Here is a 24,721-nt window from a genome sequence, read left to right as displayed (position 1 = left end):
AACAATAGATGTCAGGCTAATTGGTCGATAGTTTCCTGGATGAGACTTGTCCCCCTTTTTGAAAATTGGTGTGACATTTGCAAGTTTCCAATCCGACGGAACTTTTCCAGCTGTTAAAGATTTATTGAATATGATGGAGAGCGGCTTACAAATTTGATGTTTGATTTCTTTTAAGACCCTAGGGGTAATTTTGTCTGGACCAGGAGCTTTGCTTACTTTAATCTTTTCAATTGTGCGTAAAATGTCACTTTCTACGATGAGCACGCCACTTAACATCTTTTCGGTCCTTCTAACCTCCGGCGGTTGAGGTGATAAACAATCTTCGTCGGTAAATACGGATGCGAAAAAGTTATTTAGGATTGTAGCCATTTCATTTTCATCGTTCGTGTGGTTACCATTTTCATTAGCAAGCGGTCCGATACCACAAGTGAGTGACTTTTTATTATTTACATAGCTGAAAAATTCTTTAGGATTAGATTTACTTGTTTCCGCTATATATTCTTCAAGATTTTTCTTGCTTCGTTTTATTAATTTCTTGGTTTCGCGGCGAATTCTGTTCAACTCTAGTTTGTCAGCCTCGCTCTGAGATGATATGTACCTACTGTATACGCGTTTTTTAAGAGATGGGCTATTTTGAATTTCGTTATTCCACCATTTGGGTTTCTTCTTAGAAGCTGAACGTCTGTTACGATAGGGTACGCATATGCTTATGGCATTGTTCAATATTGTGGTGAAGGCCCCCCAAGATTTATCAATATCTGTTTCCGCCGTGATTTCAGTCCAGTCAGAATTATTTAGAATTGATCGGAGTCTTACGAAATTCGCTCTCTGATAATCAGGCACCTTTTCTTTACTAGGCGTTACTTTACTTTCTTTCATATTGATGCTGAATGTGATTGTTCGGTGATCGCTAGAACTAAAAACTGGACCAACATTTACTTCGTTAACTAGGTCAGCTGTCGTTGAAAAGATAAGGTCAAGTATATTATTTTCCCGAGTCGGTTCTTGAACGTGTTGATGTAAATCACTTTCTAGTAAATTTGTGTACAGGTCGAGCCCTGTATGACAGTTCAACGGTTCACCCCATCTTTTCACTGGCAAGTTAAAGTCCCCAACAATTACTGCCTCGCAACTGCTACTTGTTTCTAATAATAATTCACTTAATGCGTGGTCGATATCAAGAGTCTGCCTTGGCGGTCTGTAGATAAGTCCAATTACTATTTTACGAGATTTATTTTTAATTTCAATGAAGACCGTGTCTACATTGGTTATAATATCTGTTTTCACGGATACTGGATGGAGAGAGTTGTGGATATAAAAGATAACGCCTCCACCCTGTCTGTTCTCTCTTTCATGACTAAAAATGGTATAACCCGGTAATCTATATTCCGCAATGAAATCTCTATTTGAAGTGTCTATCCAAGATTCTGTGACTCCGATGATGTGATAATGATTTGTAGCTGCGAGGACTTCTAAGTCTTCAAATTTGTTACGTAGGCTACGAGCGTTTACATAGCAAGCTTTAATGTGATTCGAGTCGGGAGTTTTGCGGGTTGAGTGCACCCTTACGGTGGAGCTGCTGGTGTTCTCGCCTCCGCGTTTTTTGGCTTTCGAAGAGCCACTTGGTCACAGAGCAGCCTCCCGAAACGGGCTGCTCCAACAGGGTTTAAGTGAATGCCATCAGGAAGGAACAAGTCTGAGTCGTAGTAAAAATTGTTCCACAAGTTAGCGAACTGGACGTTTTCTTGTGAGCAAAGGGACTGAAGTCTGTTGTTTGTGCTGAAGGCCTTACTGTAAAAGCTAGATTCGGCACCGACCCTCGGGAGGATTCCTGAAATTATGATGTTACCGGCATCCGTTTTACGTTTATACTGCTTGATCATGCGGCGGTATTTCTCAAGCAGTTCCTCAGAAAGGGTTGTCTTTACGTCATTTGTCCCCGCGTGAATGACAAAGAGGTTGTTTCGGTCGGCATTTCTCGTGACATCATCGCACGCTGCGGTGATGTCGTCCAGTCTGGCACCTGGATAGCAGTAACGTTTTCTGCGGCCGTTTGATGAACGACCACAGAACTCAACCAGCTGGCCACGCACCATGGAGTCCCCAACTAGGCGAGTCTCGAACTCATCCTCCATGGTGTCTGCCAGCACCTGGAACCTATTGAAGGTAGTGGGGGTCAGTAAATCCTTGGTTGCCTGCTTCGGTTTGGCTCCATTCCTTACAGGTTGGAACCCGACATTCTGTGAAGCAGGAAGAGAAGCGTTAAGTGGGGCAGGCTGGAAGTTGTCCTGTGAGGCAGGTTGGGAGTTAGCCTGTGAAGCAGGCTGGGGGTTAGCCTGTGAGGCAGGCTGGGGGTCAGCCTGTGAGGCAGGCTGGCGATTGTTCTGTGAGGCAGGCCGGTGGTTAGCCTGTGAGGCAGGCTGGGGGTTAGCCTGTGAGGCAGGCTTGGGGTTAGCCTGTGAGGCAGGGTGGGGGTTATCCTGTGGGGCAGGCTGGGAGTCAACCTGTGAGGCAGGTAACACGTCCTCCCGTGAAGCAGGAGGGTCGTCTGGAGAGGGCACAATCTCAATGGAGGGCCTCTCCACCATCGATGGTGGAGTCACTGCCACATTAGTTAAAACAAATTCCTGAAGGGCTACAAATTTCTTTTCAAGATCATTGTGCTTGACTTTCCATTCACTCACAGCCTTCTGAAGATGTAATCTTTGAACGCAGAGGCGGCAAGTTTTACTCAGCTGGAAGAACTGAGCTGCAAAACGTCCGGGACAGACGTCACACTTAAGGTTCGAAGGCATTGTTAGAAATTTAAGCGAGTTAACAGTTTGGACAAATATTAAAAGCGCTTTCGAAATAACTTAAATTGTGACCATAAATTGAATTGTATAAAAATTGTGCATGGAAAATAGATACTGCTGTGTTAGATGCCTCCAACACTGGGAGTTCGCTCCCACAGGGTCTTGAAAACGCCTCAAAGACCAATCGCTTGTCCTGAGCCTCGGTCACGAGAGAGACTTTCACAACCCGGCGCTTTTCAGGAGGAGGAGGAGGAGGTAGAGGAGGAGGAAGGGAAGGAGAAGCTGGAGGAGATAGAAAAGAAGGAGGCATAAAAGGAGGAGGAGGATAAAAAGGGGAGGATGGAAGGTCAACAGTGAAGGTAGCTGAAATTCATACAGGAAATCTGAGTATGTATTGGGTGTATATGAGAGCGAATTTCTCTCTCTCTCTCTCTCTCTCTCTCTCTCTCTCTCTCTCTCTCTCTCTCTCTCTCTCTCTCTCTGAGTCTAAATTAATATAGTTTTTTTGTGGTTTCCAAAAAAATATATTTCAGCTGCGGCGCCCGAGTGTTGTAAATCACTGGAAATCAAGGTGTGGAAATGTTCGCCTCGACACACACACACACACACACACACACACACACACACACACACACACCTCTGATAGCTCAGTCGGTAAAGTGCTGCGCTGCCAGGATTCACGGCCTGACTGGCAGTGGTTCGAGCCCCGCTTAGGTCGCTTTTTTTCCGCTGAAGATAAGTGATTACTGTCCTCCCTTGAGCAAGGGGGATGGGGGGGGGTGAGATCCTAGCAGTACCCAGTGATCGACTAACGCGCCTATCAGTTGCTCTGATCGGTAGGGTACTTGCTGGCGATTGCGAGCCCAACTCGTGATCAGGCCGTGGTGAAATAAACACACACACACACACACACACACACACACACACATACACAGATACACACACACACACACACACACACACACACACACACACACACACGCAGACACACAGAGAAGCATACAGAAACACACACAAAGTCAAACACTCAGGCAACTTAGGAAAAAAATGAGACACACGAAAAGTATCCCTGACTTGACAGACTGACGTAAAGATAATAAGGGAGAGTGAGAAAAGGAAAAAAAATAACATTAATACATTTTTGACGGTACACTAAGTGACTAGACAGACACATCAACACCAAACAAAAAATCATCAAAACCAGTAACAATAGAGACAAGATTTGCAAGCTATCCTTTGTGCAGAAAACAACACCTAGGTTGCTGGTGAGACAAGAAACTAGACATGTGAATAATTATAGTAAAACCAAAAATTAAAATCAAAAACACGACTAGCAGAGAAAGCCTTAACCAGATAGAGTGAGGCAGCAGAGCAAGTAGGAGGATGGATAACGAGGAGATTGACACGAGAGCAAGGGAACAGGCCAGCTTATAGGAGTCAAAAAAAGAGATAAACTAATAAGTACGAGGATGGGTAGTAGGTGGAAGGTAAGTAGGAGGAAAGCAAGTGAGAGATTGGGTATGCAAGAGTGAAGAGAGAGAAAAAAAAGCTAATGATGGACTGAATGGCAATGTATAGAGGAAGAGGCAGAGGATAAGGCAGTAAGGAGGCGGTGTTGTGGAAGATTAAAGGAGGAAGAAAAACACACCACAGGGAATGGCTCGGCGTGAGGCAAGCCAGTGTTACCTGTATGAAGGATCGTTCCTAATTAAAAGTAAACACACCTTGAAGAGCAAGATTCATGAGAGAGAGAGAGAGAGAGAGAGAGAGAGAGAGAGAGAGAATTTGGGTGAGGGAATGAAGAAAAGGAGAGTGATAGCGGAGAGTGAGAAATGGTGATGGTTAGTGGATGACGCAACTGTGACTTCTAAAATACCTCTCTCTCTCTCTCTCTCTCTCTTTAAATATTCCACACCACACTTCAACTTCCTGCGACACGGAGGGACACGGAAACTCACAGGAGAGTCGTTACCAGCATCACCTGTCCTTCCTCTTCTTCCCTCTCCCTACTCTACTTTTTTTCCCTCCTATGTCTTTCTTCTCTCCGGCCTTCCTCTTCCTGTTTTTTGCTTCCCCTAGTCTCCCCACTGCTGCAGGAAGAGGCCTCGTCACACCTAACTAAGCTGCCGTCTTCCCCCCCTCCCACGTCCTCTTCCCTCTATCACCCAGGAGCCGCGAGAGGCGATTATGATGGGATCTTGATGTTTGCCTCGGCGCCTGACGGGGCTGAAGAAAGTAGGGAAGGGGAAGGGTGTTCTCTCTCTCTCTCTCTCTCTCTCTCTCTCTCTCTCTCTCTCTCTCTCTCTCTCTCTCTCTCTCAGAAGCGGAATTGTTGCGATCAGAAGCGGAATTGGACCTCTAACAAAGTGACGGTGAACTAGTGATGGACAGCCAACACGTTGCGAATTTACTAAACGATTACTTTTCCTCGATGTTTAATACTTGCAGTCTTACCACCACTGCCACCAACACCAGCGACGACAACAGTACTAACGTAAATCTCGAGGGTGCATTGCCCAACTTTGTAATAAATACCAATAAAGCCCAAAAAGCTCTCCAATCCCTTAAAACAAATAAAAATCCCGGATCTGACAAAGTTTATCCTTTACTGCTTAAAGAAACAAAAAGCGAAATACTCTCCTCTCTCACAACCATTTTCAATATGTCCTTGCGACAAGGAATCGTCCCTGCGGATTGGAAAAAGGTAAATGTAACACTGATTTTTAAGAAAGGAGACTAAAAAATGCCAGGTAATTACAGGCCCATTAGTCTAACCCTAGTTGTAGGTTAGCTACTCGAGAGCATAATTAGAGACAAAATTGTGAGTTACCTTGAAAGCCACTCATTAATTGGGGATTCACAACTTGGCTTTCGTAACAATAGGTCCTGCCTATCAAACCTATTGACCTTTTATAACGACTTCTTCTCAGTTTATGACGTGACCAAATCACTGGACGTAGTCTATCTTGTTTTCCAGAAAGCGTTTGATAAAGTTCCACATCATAGATTACTTTATAAACTAAAACAACTAGGTATTGACGGTCAAGTACACCAATGGATCGCGAATTAGTTGAGCAACAGACAACAAGAAGTGGTGATCGACGGTTTTAACTCAGAGTGGGCGCCTGTCACTAGCGGCGTCCCTCAGGGCTCGGTTCTTGGCCCCGTGCTGTTCAGTATTTACATTAATGATGTGGATGTTGGAATCAATAATCTCATTAGTAAATTTGCAGACTACACAAAGATTGGTAACTCGGTTCTCACTGACGAAGACAGGCAAAGCCTCCAAGAGGATTTACATAAAATGTCAGCTTGGTCTGATAGATGGGAGATGCCCTTTAATAAAGGCAAGTGCCAGGTCTTTCAAGTTGGAACAAGAAATAAGAAGCTCGATCACGAAATGCACGGCGTCAAACTCAAAAGCGCTCAATGCGTCAAGGACATGGGTGTCAAAATCGCGTCAAACCTAAAATTCTCACAACAATGCATCGATGCAGCAGATAAGGCGAACAGAATGTTGGGCTTCATTAAAATAAACTTTCTATAAAAAAAAGAAGTAACATTTCCACTCTACAATAGTTTAGCAGACCACACTTGGATATGCGGAACAGTTTTGGTCCCCCATCCATGTAAAGGACTTTGCTAAATTAGGTGTTCAACGTCGGGCAACAAAAATGATCCCTTCCTTGCGCAACAAACCCTACGACGAGAGTCTTTCCACCTTTAACATGTTTTCTCATGAAAAACGTCGCCTCCGAGGAAAACTGATCGAAAGTTTTAAAATACTTAATGGATTCACGAATGTGGACATTATGATCGATGACACTTTGCGAACGAGGAATAATGGCACAAAACTTAAATGTAAACAAGTTAATTCAGACTGTACCAAATTTTTCTTCACCTATGTTGTAGTGCGAGAATGGAATAAGCTCCCACCTTCGGTGGTCCAGTGTAACACGACTGACTCCTTTAAAAACAAGCTCGACAGACACTTCCTTCAACTTAATATTAACTAGAGCTGAAATACAAAGTTTTGGAGCTATCTGATTAATGTAGAATCACTTACGTTCAAGGACAGACCACCTAGTCTGGACCATGGGGTCTGTGTGGTCTGAGTTTCTATATAAATCTCTCTCTCTCTCTCTCTCTCTCTCTCTCTCTCTCTCTCTCTCTCTCTCTCTCTCTCTCTCTCTCTCTCTCTCTCTCTCGTACCTTGACGTCCACAGTCTTCTTTTACTTTTTGCTCTCTCCTACCAAGCGTACATTCCCTATATAATTTTTCTTTTTCTCTTCCTATTCCTCCTCCTCCTCCTCCTCCTCCTCCTCCTCCTCCTCCTCCTTCTCCTCCTCCTTCTCCTCTTCCTCCTTCTTCTCCACCTCCTTCTCTTTCTCCTCTTCCTCCTCGTATGTGGGTGAAGTTTTCCTCGTATGCGGGTGAAGTGTTTTCACCTCAGGGAACTAGACGCCCCTGCCTTGAATAGTCTCGGGTCTCCCTTGGACAAGGTTTAATACCTGATCTGTCTCCCGTGCCAGGGTCACGGTGAAGCTTCTGGGCAGCAGCAGTGGTGGATTGGACTACAGTCAGAGGACCTCTTTATGAGACAATGGCTGGAGTTCCAGGTTCCTAGTTATCTGGACCGTGCCCAATTATTTAGGCCTACGGTGTAGAGAAGTGTGGCGACCCCTACACCAAAAAAGCCTCCCTGGGAACCAGTTGTCGGTGTGAGTTCCCCGTCCCTCCCCTCTATCGACGGTAATTCCATCCCTATTCTGCATAACAACTGGTTCTTATTTTTTTTTTTCTGAAAGAAGTGTCTTCCGTGGTCCTTTTGAGGTTATACCTCCTGGCTTAGAGGTGGAGTTTCTGAGGGTTTTTCATATACTCAAAGAATATTTCTGCTTTTTGGTCTCTCTGGAAGGGCATCTGAAACTCTCTAGAGTTGGTGGAGAACACTTGGTGACAGGTGCCACTGGCCAGGCCTCGCAAGGGTCGCCGATTTTTTTTTTTTTTTCTTACGTCTCCGCCTATTGCGCCGGTAGGCTTCCTTGAAGGGCCTGGATGGTATTCGGCCCCAGCCCGTCATGGCGCAGGCAAGTGTTTATGGTGGCGCCATCTTCTCTTGGCTCATGCTGCTCCCCGGAACTCGCTCTTGATTCTTGGACGGTTTCCTCTAGAGTCCGGGTTGATGGGTGGTCTTCAGGACAGCATGTGGGTAGTTTTAAGCCACTCGGCGATGACTGAAAAATCCGAGGTGGTAGCGTGGGGATTCGAACTCGTGTCGTCCATCACGTGGTGAATGTGGGCCCAGCACGCTACCACTTCAGCCACCGCCTACCCCATTGTGTTAGATGATTCGGAAAGTGGGAACGAATTGATGGTTCCTCTTCTCACTTGCCAGATTTGCTCTGAGTGACTACGCCGGCTCCGTTCTATGGGACAAAACTTCGAGGACAATAGCTGAAAAGCGCCGGGTTGTGAAAGTCCCTCTCGTGACCGAGGCTCAGGACAAGCGATTGGTCTTTGAGGCGTTTTCAAGGCCCTGTGAGAGCGAACTCGCAGTGTTGGAGGCATCTAACACAGCAGTATCTAATTTCTATGCACATTTTTTTATCCAGTTCAATATATGGTCACACTTTAAGTTATTTCGAGAGCGCTTTTTGATATTTGCCAAAGTGTTAACTTGCTTAAATTTCTGACAATGCCTTCGACACTCCGTAAGTGCTACGTCTGTCCCGGACGATTTGCAGCTCAGTACTTCCAGCTGAGTAGAACTTGTCGCCTATGTGTTCAAAGATTACAACTTAAGATGGCTGTGACTGAATAGACAAACAAACATAATGGCCTTGAAAATAAATTTGAAGCCCTTCAGGAATTTGTTGCAAACAATGTGGCAGTGACTCCACCATCGATGGTGGAGAAGCCCTCCACCGAGACTGTGCCCCCTCTAAACGACCCTCTTGCTTCACGGGAGGACGAGTTACCTGGCTCACAGGTTAACTCCCAGCCTGCCTCACAGGCTACCTCCCAGCCTGCCTTACAGGCTAACCCCCAGCCTGTCTCACAGGCTAACACCCAGCCTGCCTCACATGCCAACTCCCAGCCTGCTTCACAGGCTAACCCCCAGCCTACCTTACATACAGGCTAACCCCCAGCATGCCTCACAGGCTAACCCCCAGCCTGCCTCACAGAGCAACCGACAGCCTGCCTCACAGGCCAGCTCCCAGCATGCCCCACATAACGGTTCTCCTCCTGCTTCACAGGATGTCGGGTTCCAACTTGTAAGGATTGGAGCCAAACCGAAGCAGGCAACCAAAAATTTACTGACCCCCACTACCTTCAATAGGATCTAGGTGCTGGCAAACACCATGGAGGATGAGTTTGAGACTCAGATTCTGACTCAAGCAGGTAGTGACTGAGCCCACCAGAGGAAATAACATTTTAGACTTAGTCCTGACTAACAACGAGAATATGATCAGTGAGCTAGATGTTGGGGGAGAATTAGGTGGCAGTGATCACAAGGAAATTAGGTTTAAATTAGACTGGGCGGTGGCCCATGAACTCAACCCTGTGATGGTGCCTGACTTTAGAAGAGCTGATTATGAGGGGCTCAGAAGACACCTTGAGGAAGTAAATTGGGGAACCTTAGGGCTGGATGAGGGCCAGATCTCAAGGCTGGAGCCGGAAAGACAGGGGAATCATGTAGAAATGATCCACAATAATTTAGTTAGAGTAATTGCAGAGGGTCAGAGACAGCATATCCCTTACCAAGCACGTAGGAAGGAAAATAACGACCCCAAATGGATGACCCGCAGACTCAAGCATGAGATAGGCTTAAAGAGAGGAATTTATAGGAAAATATAGAACGGAGAGCCCACCTCAGTGGTAGGTATGTTGAGCTAGCCAGGTCGGTGATGAGGAACACCCGCCTAGCAAAAAGAAATTATGAGATTAGGGTAGCCAACGAGGCCAAGAGCGATCCCAAGGGCTTCTTCAAATTGTACAGAACGAAAACAAGGGACGAAATTGGACCGTTGAAAACTAACACGGGTGAGCTCGTTGAGAATGGAGAAGATATGAGCCAAATGATGAAGACTATTTCCTCTCAGTTTTCACGCAGGAAAATCTAACAACCATTCCGGAGAGAGTTCAGGTATATGAGGGCGAAGGGGATGTGATCATCACTAGGCAAGTAGTCCAGGAGGTCCTCAGTGGCCCGCTTACCGATATCATTAAGATGTCGGTAAATTCTGGATATGTGCCCAATCAATGGAAAGTAGCTAATGTGACGCCGATTTTCAAAAAAGGGAGACAAGTCAGCCACCTCTAATTATCGCCCAATTAGCTTAACATCAGTTGTAGGAAAGATGTTGGAGTCATTTATAGCCGGGAGAACTCGGGACCATCTAGAAAAGCATAGTTTAATTCATGATTCACAGCATGGATTCACAAAGGGTAGGTCTTGCCTTACTTATCTGTTGTCCTTCTACACTAAAGTAATCGAGGCGGTTGACCGAGATGAAAACTATGACATATTGTATGTAGATTTCAGTAAAGCGTTCGACAAAGTTCCCCATCACCGGCTATTACTAAAATTACACACTCACGGCATAGATGGGAAAGTTTTGAACTGGATCAAAGCGTGGCTTAGTGGTAGGAAGCAGAGAGTGCAAATCAATGGTAAAAAATCTGAATGGGGCAGTGTTACGAGTGCCGTCCCACAAGGGTCGGTGCTGGGTCCTCTGCTCTTTATTATTTACATCAATGACTTGGACACAGGAATTAGTAGTGATGCCAGCAAGTTCGCAGATGATACCAAGATCGGTAGAGTAATCCAGTCAGACAGGGACGCTAGCGTTCTCCAGGATGAGCTTGACAGACTATATGATTGGGCGGGGAAGTGGCAGATGGAATTCAATGTCGGGAAGTGTAGCATTCTGAGTGCAGGTAGGAATAACCTCTCACACAATTACTCCTTAAATGGCACTCCTCTAAGTAGGTCTGGGCGTGAGAGAGACTTAGGAGTCCTAGTGAGCGCTGACCTCCGTCCTAGGGCTCAATGCATTCAGGCTAAAAATCGGGCAAACAGAGTACTTGGTTTCATCTCAAGGACCGTAAGCAATAGGAGCGCTGAAGTCATCATCAAACTTTACTTAGCACTAGTTAGACGTCATCTCGATTATTCAGTTCAGTTCTGGTCCCCCTACTATAGAATGGATATCAAGATGTTAGAATCTGTACAGAGGAGAATGACAAAGATGATTCAGGGGGTGAGAAACTTGCCTTATGAAGACAGGCTGAAGCAGTTAAATCTACACTCGCTAGAAAGGCGAAGGTTGCGAGGAGACTTGATCGAAGTCTATAAATGGATGAAGGGATTTAATAAAGGGGATGTCAATAAGATTTTGATAGTAAAAGAGCCGGAGAGGACGCGTAGCAATGGTTTTAAGTTAGTCAAATTCAGATTTAACAAAGACATAGGTAAGAATTGGTTCACCAATAGAGTGGTGGACAAATGGAACAGGCTTGGGGGCCATGTTGTGGGTGCCAATACCGTAGATACATTCAAGAAGAAGTTAGATAAAGCCTTGGATGGTGAGGTAAGGTGGGGTTGAGTGTACAGGAGCTGCCTTGCATTGGCCAACCGGTCTCTTGCAGACTCCTTACGTTCTTATGTTCTTATGTTCTTATGTAATGCCGACATAAACACCCTCTTTGTCATTTACGCGGGACAAATGACGTAAAGAATACCCGTTCTGAGGAACTACTCGATAAATACTGCCGAATGATCAAGCAGTATAAACGAAAAACGGATGCCAGTAACACCATAATCTCAGGAATCCTTCCTAGGGTCGGTGACGAATCTAACTTTTACAGTAAGGCCTTCAGCACGAACAACATACTTCAGTCCCTTTGCTCACAAGAAAACGTCCAGTTCGCTAACTTGTGGAACAGTTTTTACTACGATTCAGACTTGTTCCTTGCCGATGGCATCAACTTAAACCCTGTTGGAGCAGCCCGTTTCGGGAGGCTGCTCTGTGACCAAGTGGCTCTTCGAAAGCCAAGGAACGCGAAGGCGAGAACACCAGCAGCTCCACCGTGAGGGACAACTCAACCCGCGCAACCCCCGACTCGAATCACATTAAAGCTTGCTATATAAACGCTCGTAGCCTTACGTAACAAATTTGAAGACTTAGAAGTCCTCGCAGCTACAAATCATTATCACATCATCGGAGTCACATAATCTTGGATAGACACTTCAAATAGAGATTCCATTGCGGAATATAGATTACCGGGTTATACCATCTTTAGTCATGAAAGAGAGAACAGACAGGGTGGAGGCGTTATCTTTTATATCCACAACTCTCTCCATCCAGTATCCGTGAAAACAGATATTATAACCAATGTGGACACAGTCTTCAATGAAATTAAAAATAAAACTCGTAAAATAGTAGTTGGACCTATCTACAGACCGCCAAGGCAGACTCTTGATATCAACCACGCACTAAGTGAATTAATATTAGAAACAAGTAGCAGTTGCGAGGCAGTAATTGTGGGAGACTTTAACTTGCAAGTGAAAAGATGGGGCGAACCGTTGAACTCTCATACAGGGCTCGAACTGTACACAAATTTACTAGAAAGTGATTTACATCAGAACGTTCAAGAACCGACTCGGGAAAATAATATACTTGACCTTATCTATTCAATAACAGTTGATTTAGTTAACGAAGTAAATGTTGGTCCAATATTTAGTTCTAGCGATCACTGAACAATCACATTCAGCATCAAGATGAAAGAAAGTAAAGTAACTCCTAGTAAAGAAAAGGTGCCTGATTATCAGAGGGCGAATTTCGTAAGACTCCGATCAATTCTAAGTAATTCTGGTTGGACTGTAATTTCGACGGAAACAGATATTGATAAATCGTGGGAGGCCTTCACCACAATATTGAACAATGCCATAAGCATATGGGTACCCCGTCGTAACAGACGTTCAACGTTTAAGAAGAAACCCAAGTGGTGGAAAATGAAATTCAAAATAGCCTCTCTCTCTCTCTCTCTCTCTCTCTCTCTCTCTCTCTCTCTCTCTCTCTCTCTCTCTCTCTCTCTATATATATATATATATATATATATATATATATATATATATATATATATATAAAGCGTATACAGTAGATATATATCAACTCAGAGCGAGACTGACAAACTAGAGTTGGACAGAATTCGCCGCAAAACCTAGAAATTAATAAAACGAAGCAGGAAAAATCGTGAAGAATATATAGCGGAAGCAAGTAAATCTAATCCTAAAGATTTTTTCTAGCTATATAAATAATAAAAAGTCACTCACTTGTAGTATCGGACCGCTTGCTAATGATAGTGGTAACCACACGAACGATGCAAATGAAATGGCAACAATCCTAAGTAGCTTTTTCGCATCCGTATTTACAGACGAAGATTGTTTATCACCTCAACCGTCGGAGGTTAAAAGGACCGAAAAGATTTTAAATGGCGTGCTCATCGTAGAAAGTTATATTTTACGCACAATTGAAAATATTAAGGTTAGCAAAGCTCCTGGTCCAGACAAAATTACCCCTAGGATCTTAAAAGAAATCAAACATCAAATTTGTAAACCGCTCTCCATCATATTCAATAAATCTTTAACAGCTGGAAAGGTACCGTCAGATTAGAAACTAGCAAATGTCACATCAATTTTCAAAAAAAGAGGACACATTTCATTCAGGAAACTATCAACCAACTAGCCTGACATCGATTGTTTGTAAGTTAATGGAGACTATCATTCGCGACAATATGGTGAACTTCTTCGAAGAAAATAATATAATAAATAATTCGCAACATGGCTTCCGTAGTAAACGTTCCTGTTAACGAACTTACTTAATTTTTTTTCATTATATTTTTGAGGTGTTCGATGAAAACAGATCAGTAGATATCATATATCTGGATTTTCAAAAGGCATTTGATAAGGTCCTCCACAAACGGTTCTTTAGTAAACTATTGGCGTACGGTATCTCATGTAACATTCACAATTGGTTTGTGGACTGGCTCTCTGCGCGGAAACAGAGAGTAGTTCTAAATGGTGTTTCATCTACCTGGCTCGATGTCAGAAGCGGCGTACCTCAAGGATCAGTGCTTGGTCCCATGCTCTTCTTAATTTATGTTGATGATATTGAGGATGGGCTCACTTGCAAAGTATCAAAAGTTGCTGATGACACAAAAATCGCTTATAAGGTAACTACGACACTCGACGAAGAAGCATTACAATCATATCTAGATCGTCTTGCACGTTGGGCCAATCAATGGCAAATTAAATTTAACGTTGAGAAATGTAAAGTGTTGTACATCGAAAACAATAACAATCGCGTTCAGTACGTAATGAAGGGCCAACAACTTTCTGCAGTAAGTAAAGAAAAGGATCTTGGAATCACTATATCAAGCGATTTAAAGCCCGGTCAGCATTGTTCAGAGGTAGTTAAAACCGCAAACAAATTGGGAGGCTTCATCGGACGAGTCTTTAATAATAAATCTGAAAAAGTAGTATTAAAACAGTATAATTCGCTGGTTCGACCCCATCTAGAGTACTGTGTACAGTTTTGGTCTCCCTATTACAGAAAAGACATAGAAAAGTTAGAACGGGTTCAACGGAGAGTAACAAAAATGATTCCTAGATTGAGAAATTTATCATGTGAACAAAGGCTTAAAGAAGTAAAATTATTTAGCCTATCAAAACGAAGAATGCGAGGCGATCTAATAGCAATGTTTAAAATGTTTAAAGGATTCAGTGATATTAATGCGGAAGATTACTTTACAATTGATCGATCAAATAGAACAAGAAGAAATCACTATTTGAAGATAAGTGGTAAAAGATTCTCCTCGCACGAACCTAAGCACTTCTTCAATCGAGTTGTTAATGTTTGGAACTCTCTACACTGTGATGTCGTTGATAGTACAACAGTTACGTCCTTCAAGAATAGATTAGACAAGTATTTTGAATACAACCAGCAACTAAGATATTACTCATTGTCGTAATAACGTTAACTTTCGAATACTGGTGTCCTTGTCCGTTTTTTTCGTTCGGTTAGTGGTAGCAGTAATGGTAGTTCTTTCCTCTTTCCAACGTAATTTTCATGCAGTTTTTCCATGATGCATGGTTCTTTTTCCTTTCCTGCCAGCTTTGGCTAGAGGGAGAAGGGGTGGGGGGGGTGGGGGGATCCTTCACCTTTTATGTCCTTCATCTTCCACCCTTGATTAGATAGTTAGTGTAGCTTGTCACAAACAGTCTCGTAAGGACCATCAGGTCTGCTGTTGTTTGTTCTTTCTTTGTGTCCTTTTGTGTTCCTCCTCCTCCTCCTCCTACTCCTCCTTTAGTGTTACTGTTCTGTGCTAGGGCAGATAAAGGAGGGTTAACGACAGTCAACCTCCTCTACTCGTCCTCTTGACCCCCTGGACGCCCTTCCTTTCCAACGCCTTGCACTCTGCGGTGGACAGAAGGCGGTGTGTCCCGTGCCCCTCCCTGACCCCCGCGACGCCCTTTCTTGCATCAGACCTCGCCCCTAGCGGTAAACGGTGTGCCTCGTGCCCCGTCCTGACCTCCGTGACGCAATTCCCTGTCCCATGATAATAATAATAATAATAATAATAATAATAATAATAAGAAGAAGAAGAAGAAGATGAAGAAGAAAAAGAAGAAGAGGAAGAAGAAGAATTATAATAATATTAGTATTACTACTTACAACAACAACAACAACAACAACAGCAACAACAACAACACTAATAATAATAATAATAGCAATAATAATATTATTATTATTATTATTATTATTATTATTATTATTATTAATAATAATAATAATAATAATAATAATAATAATAATAATAATAACAATAATAATAATAATAATGATAATAATAATAATAATAATAATAATAATAATAATAATAATGATAATAGGAAAAAAACAACTAATCTGATACAGGTAAAGTCGAAGGACGAGTAGCTACTCTCATGCTGCGCATTTTTCCTTCACAGTCATACATAAATTCATCATCATATAAAACACAAACTTAAGAGCAATTCTTCGTCGTTTTCTTCGCCGAGTTATGAAAAATAATCGTGAATGTATTAAGTGTTTTCTCGGCAGTATAACGACGAGACTCGAGGAGGGGAATGCAAGACGCAAACCTTCTGCAAACTATGATTATGTTGAATTACAAGGAGACAAGTTCTTGCCGGATTATTGATCTGTTTGCATTATACACAATCCACAAAAAAATAAATAATGCTATTTTTCTCTCACCTGTACTCCAACAACTAAATCATGAAGGATTGTGATATACACTGTACTCCCTTGAGGCCTGTAATTTTGACAGACTTTTGGGGAGGACTAGAGGGCATCATAGGTTCATGAGGGGGAGGGGGAAATGGATGAGCAAAGCGAGCAAGCGAAGGTGAAGAAATAAAAAAAATGCACTCTTGGGGGTATTTTGAGGCCGATTTAGAAAACATTTGGGGGATATAACCCCACTAGCCCCCGCTGACATGATGATCCTATCCTTCTAGTCAACACCGGTCCTTTTTATATATATATATATATATATATATATATATATATATATATATATATATATATATATATATATATATATATATATATTTTTTTTTTTTTTTTTTTTTACTTTGGAATTGTATTGTGTCCGTTTCCTCTCCTCCTTCACAGTTAATATTTTGCCAGACTACCATTGTTTTTTTTTTTTCAGATTCGTTTATTTAAACAAGGCTAACCAATGAAAACCACCAGAACGAAAAAAATAAACAATGCGAGTGTATCAACTCACTGATCCACTCACAATCCTCCTCACGCTGTATGAAGTCTACGGGTCCTACTTGATTTGTTTCATGTTATTTGCTCACCCGTTCTACATATTGGCTAAAAACATGCTTTACTTAATTCCTGTTTAAAAACAAGGAAAGTGAAACGCAGTTTTAGGAAAGCAAATAATAGCTAAGACTCATACTGATTGGCACGAGAACTCGCCGCATCTCGGGATACGTCCACACAGAAGTCACTTGGTGAGTGCAGATATAAGTTGAAAACAGCGTTTCTTGCCCTTTGAGAACCCCAACCACCTTGTAGTCAGTTTTACACTGTCCAGCACCTTTCTTAGTCCGAGTGCAGTGCTTAACGTATCATACTGAACATGATTAACTTTTCCCTAGCAACTTTAATTCGCATTCAAGCAACACTGTGGGCGATAGCACATAAGATTCAGAAAGTTTGACGGCTATGTCAAGACAGGGTGTGGTGTTCCCTATTATCTTTAGAAACTAAACTCATGACTACGAGGAGGCAAGGAAAAGACAACAGTTACGGTAATCGTTATAATATTTAAACTGGATGGACGGCTGTTTTTATTAATGTCTTGTATCAAAAATACATGTGCAAACTTTTCTGAGTCATTCGATCACTCGCTTGTCAGAGCAAACCAGATTTGCCATTCTTATTATCCGTATAATTAGTTCTAACTTCAGAGAGGACGAATGAAAAAATGTTATAAAACATTCCATTAAGGTTCGACGTGGCTGCCAGAGAAACCACAAAGCAAACATGATACATAACGCAGCCGCGGGAAGCGTCTGAAAGATTGATATTTTCATTCACGTGTTCTCAAGAGGCTGCGGGACAGCTGGACAGCTAAGTTTTCCAAGTGCACGCGCACGCATGCAAGCACATAAAATATCAATAACCATTTAACACACAAAAATGCAAACAGAAGCACATGCACGTCCACGCGCCTGCACACATATAGCCCCCCACCCTCCCCCCACACACGTAAAACTAAAACATAAAACACTTTCAACATCACTAACCTTAGATAAAGACTTGGCTTTATGATTTTAAACACCATCCTGAGAATTTGATTAGCTGGCAACCCATGACAGTGCTACCATCATATGTTGAGCTATGAATCATCACCCGCAGTCACGTATGTAATGGTTTCGAGTGCTGTCAACGTTTGCTTCCACCGCGGGCTTTGTTATTTTTTTCGCTTGTACTCGCAAGGTATTTTGTGTTCATTGTTTCCTTATCGTTATGTCTAGAAAGCACACATCTCATAACGATATTGTGCGTGGATAGTGCCATAAATTAGGCTTGAAAACTTGTGAAATCAGTCGGAATAGTGTTGTGTTGCCGAGAACCGTTCAGAACAGTGTGAGGAGATTCAAGGATCGCGGAGGCGTGAAGGTGCCGGCACATGGACACGGGGGAGGCAGGCCCGCAGCACTACCCCTCGGAATTTGAAACTGCTAAGGAGGGAGGTTGAATGTAGCCTGACTCTTACGGCAAGAAAATTTAAAAGAACATCCAAACCTCCTCGGTGGCACGTCAGTAAGAACCGTTCAGCGCGTGCTGCACGACGACCTTAGATACAGAAAAGTGAGGGCGCGGAAAAAGACCCTGAATAATGACGCACAGAGGAAAAGGAGAGTTTTGTTCGCCAAGGAACATAAAGATTGGAACTTGGAGAGATGGAAGAGGGTGCTGTGGTCTGATGAAGTCACGTTCCGTGTCAGTGACACATCAGGACAGACAATGTGGTAGGCGCGTGACTCGGACCCTTTTGCCGTGAACCGCGTCGCTGCTGCTGTAAGACACCCTCAGCATTTAATGGTGTGGGGCAGCTTTGGGTATGGTGGCTTGGGTGACTTAGTGATATTACCGCAATATGAGACTGTGGCTAAAAAATCCTACTACATAATCCTGAACGAACACTTGGAGTCGTCTTTTGAGTAGAGTGACAAAACATTTTCCAACGGGACGGCGCACCACCACACACGGCATATCTGATAAAAAAAAAAAAAAAACTGTCTATCTGACTGTGGTATTAAGTGTATCACGGACTAGCCAGCGAACTCTCCTGATCTTTCACCCATCGAAAACTTTTGGGCCATAATCAAAGCCAGGTTGAGAGAAAAAGACACGTCATCTTTGCCCAAGCTGGAGGCGGAGCTTGTTGTTTATATTTATCCTTAGGGGGAGCACGGGCTATGGAGGAGCCCGTCTGAGAAGGCTTGCTAGATGGATTTTCTTACGGTGGCGGATATGAATATACGAGATTTGTGATCTCCGGGTTACGAGTGCTGGCCACCCGTTCAGCAGCCAGCTGCCGAGCAATGACTTCGTCTATAGTGGCAGGTAGACCGGGGGGATGGAGGAGCTCTGTTACTGGGCATTCAAGAACGTAATGAATCAGCGGGTCCTGTTGCGGGTCGAGGCAGAGAGGGCAGGGGTCAGGTTCTCTATTGCTGATTTCGGCGAGTGTTGGAAATCCGAGGCGAAGGCGGCGCATCCGAGTTACTATGGCGTTCGGGGTGGAAGGTGGGACGTTGAGAGGCTGGTAGTTGGTAGCGGTCCTATACCAGGAGGCTGAGCTGGATCCTTGGTTTATGAGGTTTTGGTGATGGTTGCGGGTGAGATTGGCTGCGGCGGTGTTGAGTGTTCGCTGAGTTATGGCGCAGCTCGGCGCCATATTTAGAATGATGTTAGGCAAGGTCCGTGCAAGGTTGGCCGCCTAGTCCGCCTTCTCGTTCCCTGCCAATCCGACATGACTTGGTATCCAGCGCAGTAAAATATGCTTGCCGCGCAGTGACTGGGAGTCACTTGCCCCCGACAATCTGAAGAGCCTAGCAGAATCTCTTCCGAAACGCCTAGAGGAAGTTCTCAAGAGGAAGGGCAATCCAACCAAGTATTAGTTACATAATTGGTGAGTATTTTGAGCAAAATCAAATGTTTGTTTATTAAACTACTTAACTATTATAGCAAGGTTTGCATACAATGAACGCGTATTTACATGTGAAAAAAGCGGTACGAACAGACAATTGACGCAGACTGTAAATTTACATGCATATTTCGTTTTTCACCGTGATTGATTTATGAGGAGCCGAGATTAGTATTCTCAATTTTTAACTATATTTGACATTTCTCTAACATTCTCCTTTTACCGTGAAGTCACCGTGAGGTATTTCAATCACATCATTTTAACGCCTGCGGGGCCGGGGCAGCTCCGCGCCGCCGCTCGCTCCAGGAAATGCAACGCAAGATTCCTCTACGAGGATACGAGATGCAGTTTCATAGGAAATGAGCGACATACACACACACACAAAAAAAGAAAAATATATAAAGTGTGTGTGTGTGTGTGTGTGTGTGTGTGTGTGTGTGTGTGTGTGTGCAGAAAAGAATAATACGCCTCCATTAATTCAGGGTCTCGCTTAGGTTCGTCACAATACCAATGAATATAAACTCGTTTTTCGAATTATGTAAACCATCATCTGCACGACGTTCTTGTGTCTTGTGCAATCGAGGCTTTTCGACAAAACTTTAATGTAAATATAACGAAACAAAAATTATGAATGTTCTCCGCTTCCTACTAGACACTACTTTTGATTTTCGCTTGCCAATGACTCGTGAATTTTTAACAGGACCGAAGCTACTTTTTGCAGTGTTCCCTGAGCATTAACAGGAATTGTGGGACCGGAAAGTTAGAGGCTCGGAGGTTATAGTGATTTTTTTTAACAACAGCGAAGCATTGTATGTCAGGAAGATGTGGCATTGATAATGAAAAGTTGAATCGGTGACAAACTTACAAATAAAGTGTCATATTGACTGACAGTGATCGTTTGACATTCTGACTGATTGACCGAGGGACTGAGAGGTTGACTGAGTAACTGACCCTCATCCCCAGCATCACGGAAAGCCAATAAGCACCACCAGCACCATGCGATCTTATCACCAAGACCTTCCCAAGTTACCATCCTATCACGACCACATCCTCCAGCACCGCCGCAGCCACCGCCCAAGCCATTACCACCACCGCTGCCGCTGCACACCCGACTACCTCCCTAAAACGCTACCAGGTAACTTATCTTTAACGCCTTCCACGGTAAAGGTTCAATTTGTCTCGTCTATTCTCCGCGCAAACTTCATTATTCCCCGTTCGTCTAGACCTGTGGTTCCCAAACTGGGGGGCACGCCCCTCTGGGGGGCCGTGAGCTGGATACAAGGGAGGCGTGATTCCGTCTGCCAAAAATTGCGGTTTTGCAAAGATATACACACACACACACACACACACACACACACACACACACACACACACACACACACACACACACACACACACACACACACACACACACACACACACACACACACACATACGAAGGAGTAACACTGTTTAAATTATCCTCACGTGAGTTTCATTCTCTCTCTCTCTCTCTCTCTCTCTCTCTCTCTCTCTCTCTCTCTCTCTCTCTCTCTCTCTCTCCCATCCCTTCACTCCCACTCATGTCCACGTTCCTCATTCTCCTCAAATCTCCCCGTCCTTCCTTTGGCACATAATTTAAAATCGCAATTTCTCCCGAGACTTTTTTTATACCTACTATGACGCCAGTTAGCAAGTTCAGAAGAGCAGTCAGGGTGAAAATATCGATAGAAGATAGAAAGAGAGGCAACATGGCGACGGGATTTAAGAGCTAGAAGACTATCAGTAAGAAACATTTGAAACATTTGAAACATTTTATTATACTCTGTCCAAGAGAGTTGTGTGTGGAGCCCACCCACATGAGATGCATATACTCCATACGAGGGCGGACGAGACCCCTGTATATGGATAACTGTGCGGGGGAGAAGAGCTGGCGGAGACGATACAGAATGCCCAACCTCGAGGAAGCTGATTTAGTGAGAGAAGATGTGAAGCTTCCATTTAAGATTTTGAGTTAAGGATAGACCGAGGATGTTTAGTGTTGAAGAAGGAGACAGCTGAGTGCTGTTGAAGAATAGGGGATAGGTGTTTGGAAGATTGTGTCGAGTTGAAAGGTGGAGAAATTGGGTTTTTGAGGCATTAAAGGACACAAAGTTCCTTTTATCCCAATCGGAAATGATAGTAAAGTCTGAGGATAAGCGTTCTGCAGCCTCCAGTCTGGAGTCTAGTAATTCCTGTTGAGATATTTTTCTATTGAAAGAAGTTGAATAATGCAGAGTGGAGTCGTCAACGTATGAGTGGATAGGACAGATTGTTATGGAAAGATCATTGATTGATTGAAAAGAGTATGTGATAGAACAAAGCCCTGGGGAGCACCACTGTTGATAGGTATAGGGAAAGAACGGTGACGATCTACCACAGCAGAGATAGAACGGCCGGAAAGGAAACTGGAGATAAAGGAACAGAGAGAGGGATAGAATTCGAAAAAGGGCAGTTTAGAAAGCAGAGTTGTGCCAGACTCTATCGAAAGTTTTCAATATGTCTGGCGCAACTGAGAAAGTTTCACCCAAACGGCTAAGAGAAGATGACCAAAAGTCAGTTAAGAGAGCAAGAAGATCGCCAGTAGAACGCCCCTTGCGGAACCTATACTGGCGATCAGATAGAAGGTCAGACGTGGATAGGTGCTTTTGAATTTTCCGGTTAAGGATTGATTCAAAAGCCTTAAATAGACAGGAAAGTAAAGCTATAGGACGGTAGTTTGAGAGAACGGAACGGTCACCCTTTTTAGGCACAGGCTGTATGAAGGCGTACTTCCAGCAGGACGGAAAGGTAAATGTTAATAGGCAAAGGCGAAAGAGTTTGACCAGGCAAAGTGTCAGCACGGAAGCAGTTTTTAAACCAGCAGCTTCGGCGGACCCCGTTTGGGGCTCGGCTCAAAACCCCTAATTCAAGCTAATTGCCATTACCATCACCATCATCATCACCACCACTACCTCATCCATCATCATCACCACCACCACCATCACCACAACCACAACCAGCATCATCACCACCACCACCGCTATCATAACCACCACCATTACCATCATTATCACCACCATCATCACCACCCCAACCACCACCAGCATCATAAGCACCATCATCATTACCACCACCATCATCACCACCACTGCCATCATAACCACCACCATTACCATCATTATCACCACCATCATCACCACCCCAACCACCACCAGCATCATTAGCACCATCATCATCACCACCACCATCACCACCACCACCGCCATCATAACCACCACCATTACCATCATTATCACCACCGACATCACCATCCCAACCACCACCAGCACTGTTACCCGTTTTTAAGGTGTTTTTTTACCTTCTAAAGTAGTTGGTGTTTAAGGCACGAACTGTTATCCCAACAGTCACAGGTCCGGTGTTACCGTGGCCTGCTTCACAAGTTGATTGTAGTAGGTGAGATAACACAATAGCCTTTACTTAAGTGAGATATGGCCGAGCGGTAGCCGTTATAACACAGGCTAAAGCGTGATAAACACGGAAACAGTAAAACCGGCACACGAAAACACAAACCAAAAACCTTACCTTAAAACAGTAACGGCCCTTCCTCCGTCCATGAAAGAAAAGTGAATAAAACACGCACGCCGACGACGTGAAACGACTTGCTGAAGGCACAAAGGACGTGCTGAAAATTATTACTGATCATAATACTATTGTTACAACTACTACTCCTGCTACTACTGATACTGCTAATACTAGCAATGATATTTTGATAATAACAAATATTACTACTTCTGTACTACTTCTATAAAAGTCCTACTACTACTACTACTACTACTACTACTACTACTACTACTACCACCACTACATCTACAAGAGTTGTCAACACTACCAGTGCCATCACCTCTACACCTTAACCTCTTCCCCCTCACATTTGTCGCCCCGCCCCACCCCACCCTTCTCCGCCCCGCCTTACCTGTAGATGGGCTCCTTGTCGCCGTTCCTGTACCACAGCACCACGTACACCATGTCTGACGCCTCAAAGTTACGCACTTCACAGGGCAACACCACCTCGCGCCCCACAACGGCCTCCACGCGCCTCCACACGCCTGCACGGGGAGGGGAAGAGAGGCGATGTTAATATATATTTCGGCCAGATAGTGAGAGAGAGAGAGGGAAAACTAGGACGCATTCCTATCTTGCCTACTGTGTTTAGCTTTACCGATCCACAGAAAATACACTGAAACCAGCTCCAGCACTTCCCCGCCGCGAAGGAGGGAGGCAGCAGAAGGAGGGCTCAGTGTGAAAGGAAATTCGTGTACTCGAGAAGCCCGCCGCCACAAATCACGGAGTCAAACACCAAATGTAAGTAAAAAAAATAAATATATAAATAAATAAATAAATTAAATAGTAAAATGAAATAGAAATTCAAACTTGAGTGCGGAGTAGGCTACAATTCCCTTGAAAAAAAAAGAGAGTAATGCTGCAGAAAAAAAAATATAATAGTATATGTTTTCAGTATTCACTTAACATTACTGAATATATAGGAAAACAATACAATACAACAGTGACTAAAAATATTTATTTACTATTCCAAGATAAATCAATAATAACGATTACACACTACTGACAATACACCAAAAGGTACTCGTACATAAAAGTCCAATATAGGTTCACTTAGGTAGAATTAGTCAAAGGAATTGAAACATCAAGATACTATAGTGACCGACCCTCCCCCCATCAATACTGGAGGAAGCTGCTGTCCCTGACGGCTCCTTTACCTGCCAGGCAATAATGGTTACTGGGAAGAGGAGGTCAGGTAAACCTCTTTACTTGTTTCTCCTGTTCCTCTCTTCCCCTCCCCACCTAACCATGAAAAAAGGAAAGAGGGAAGGGCTGGGAGAAGGCGGTAGTGATTAAGATGAAAATGAATAGCTGGGAGAGGGAAGGTGTAATAGGAATATCAAATTGAGTTCCAAAAAAAGCAGGCGGTGGAAGAGGCGACAAATCTATGAAAAGTACATGAGCTTAAAAGCTAAGTGTTATACGATCCAGATTATTTCTTGGCCAAAAGAAGCATGAAGGGAAACAGTGTGTGTGTGTGTGTGTGTGTGTGTGTGTGTGTGTGAATGGGGAGGAG

At 43.6% G+C, this 24,721-nt stretch overlaps 1 protein-coding gene across 1 annotated transcript in view; it reads right to left on the bottom strand.

Moving 5' to 3' along the window:
* Nucleotides 1–24,721, bottom strand: part of LOC126995284 (nectin-1-like) — a 185,402-nt gene that overhangs the window by 80,618 nt on the left and 80,063 nt on the right. The window contains exon 2 of the mRNA XM_050854773.1: nt 23,558–23,690. Coding sequence (XP_050710730.1) covers nt 23,558–23,690 — 133 coding nt within the window. The remainder of the gene's footprint in view (nt 1–23,557; nt 23,691–24,721) is intronic.

Source organism: Eriocheir sinensis, chromosome 7 (assembly GCF_024679095.1).
Source record: "Eriocheir sinensis breed Jianghai 21 chromosome 7, ASM2467909v1, whole genome shotgun sequence".
NCBI classification, from domain to species: Eukaryota; Metazoa; Arthropoda; class Malacostraca; order Decapoda; family Varunidae; genus Eriocheir; species Eriocheir sinensis.
This window is presented reverse-complemented; position numbering and strand designations above follow the sequence as displayed.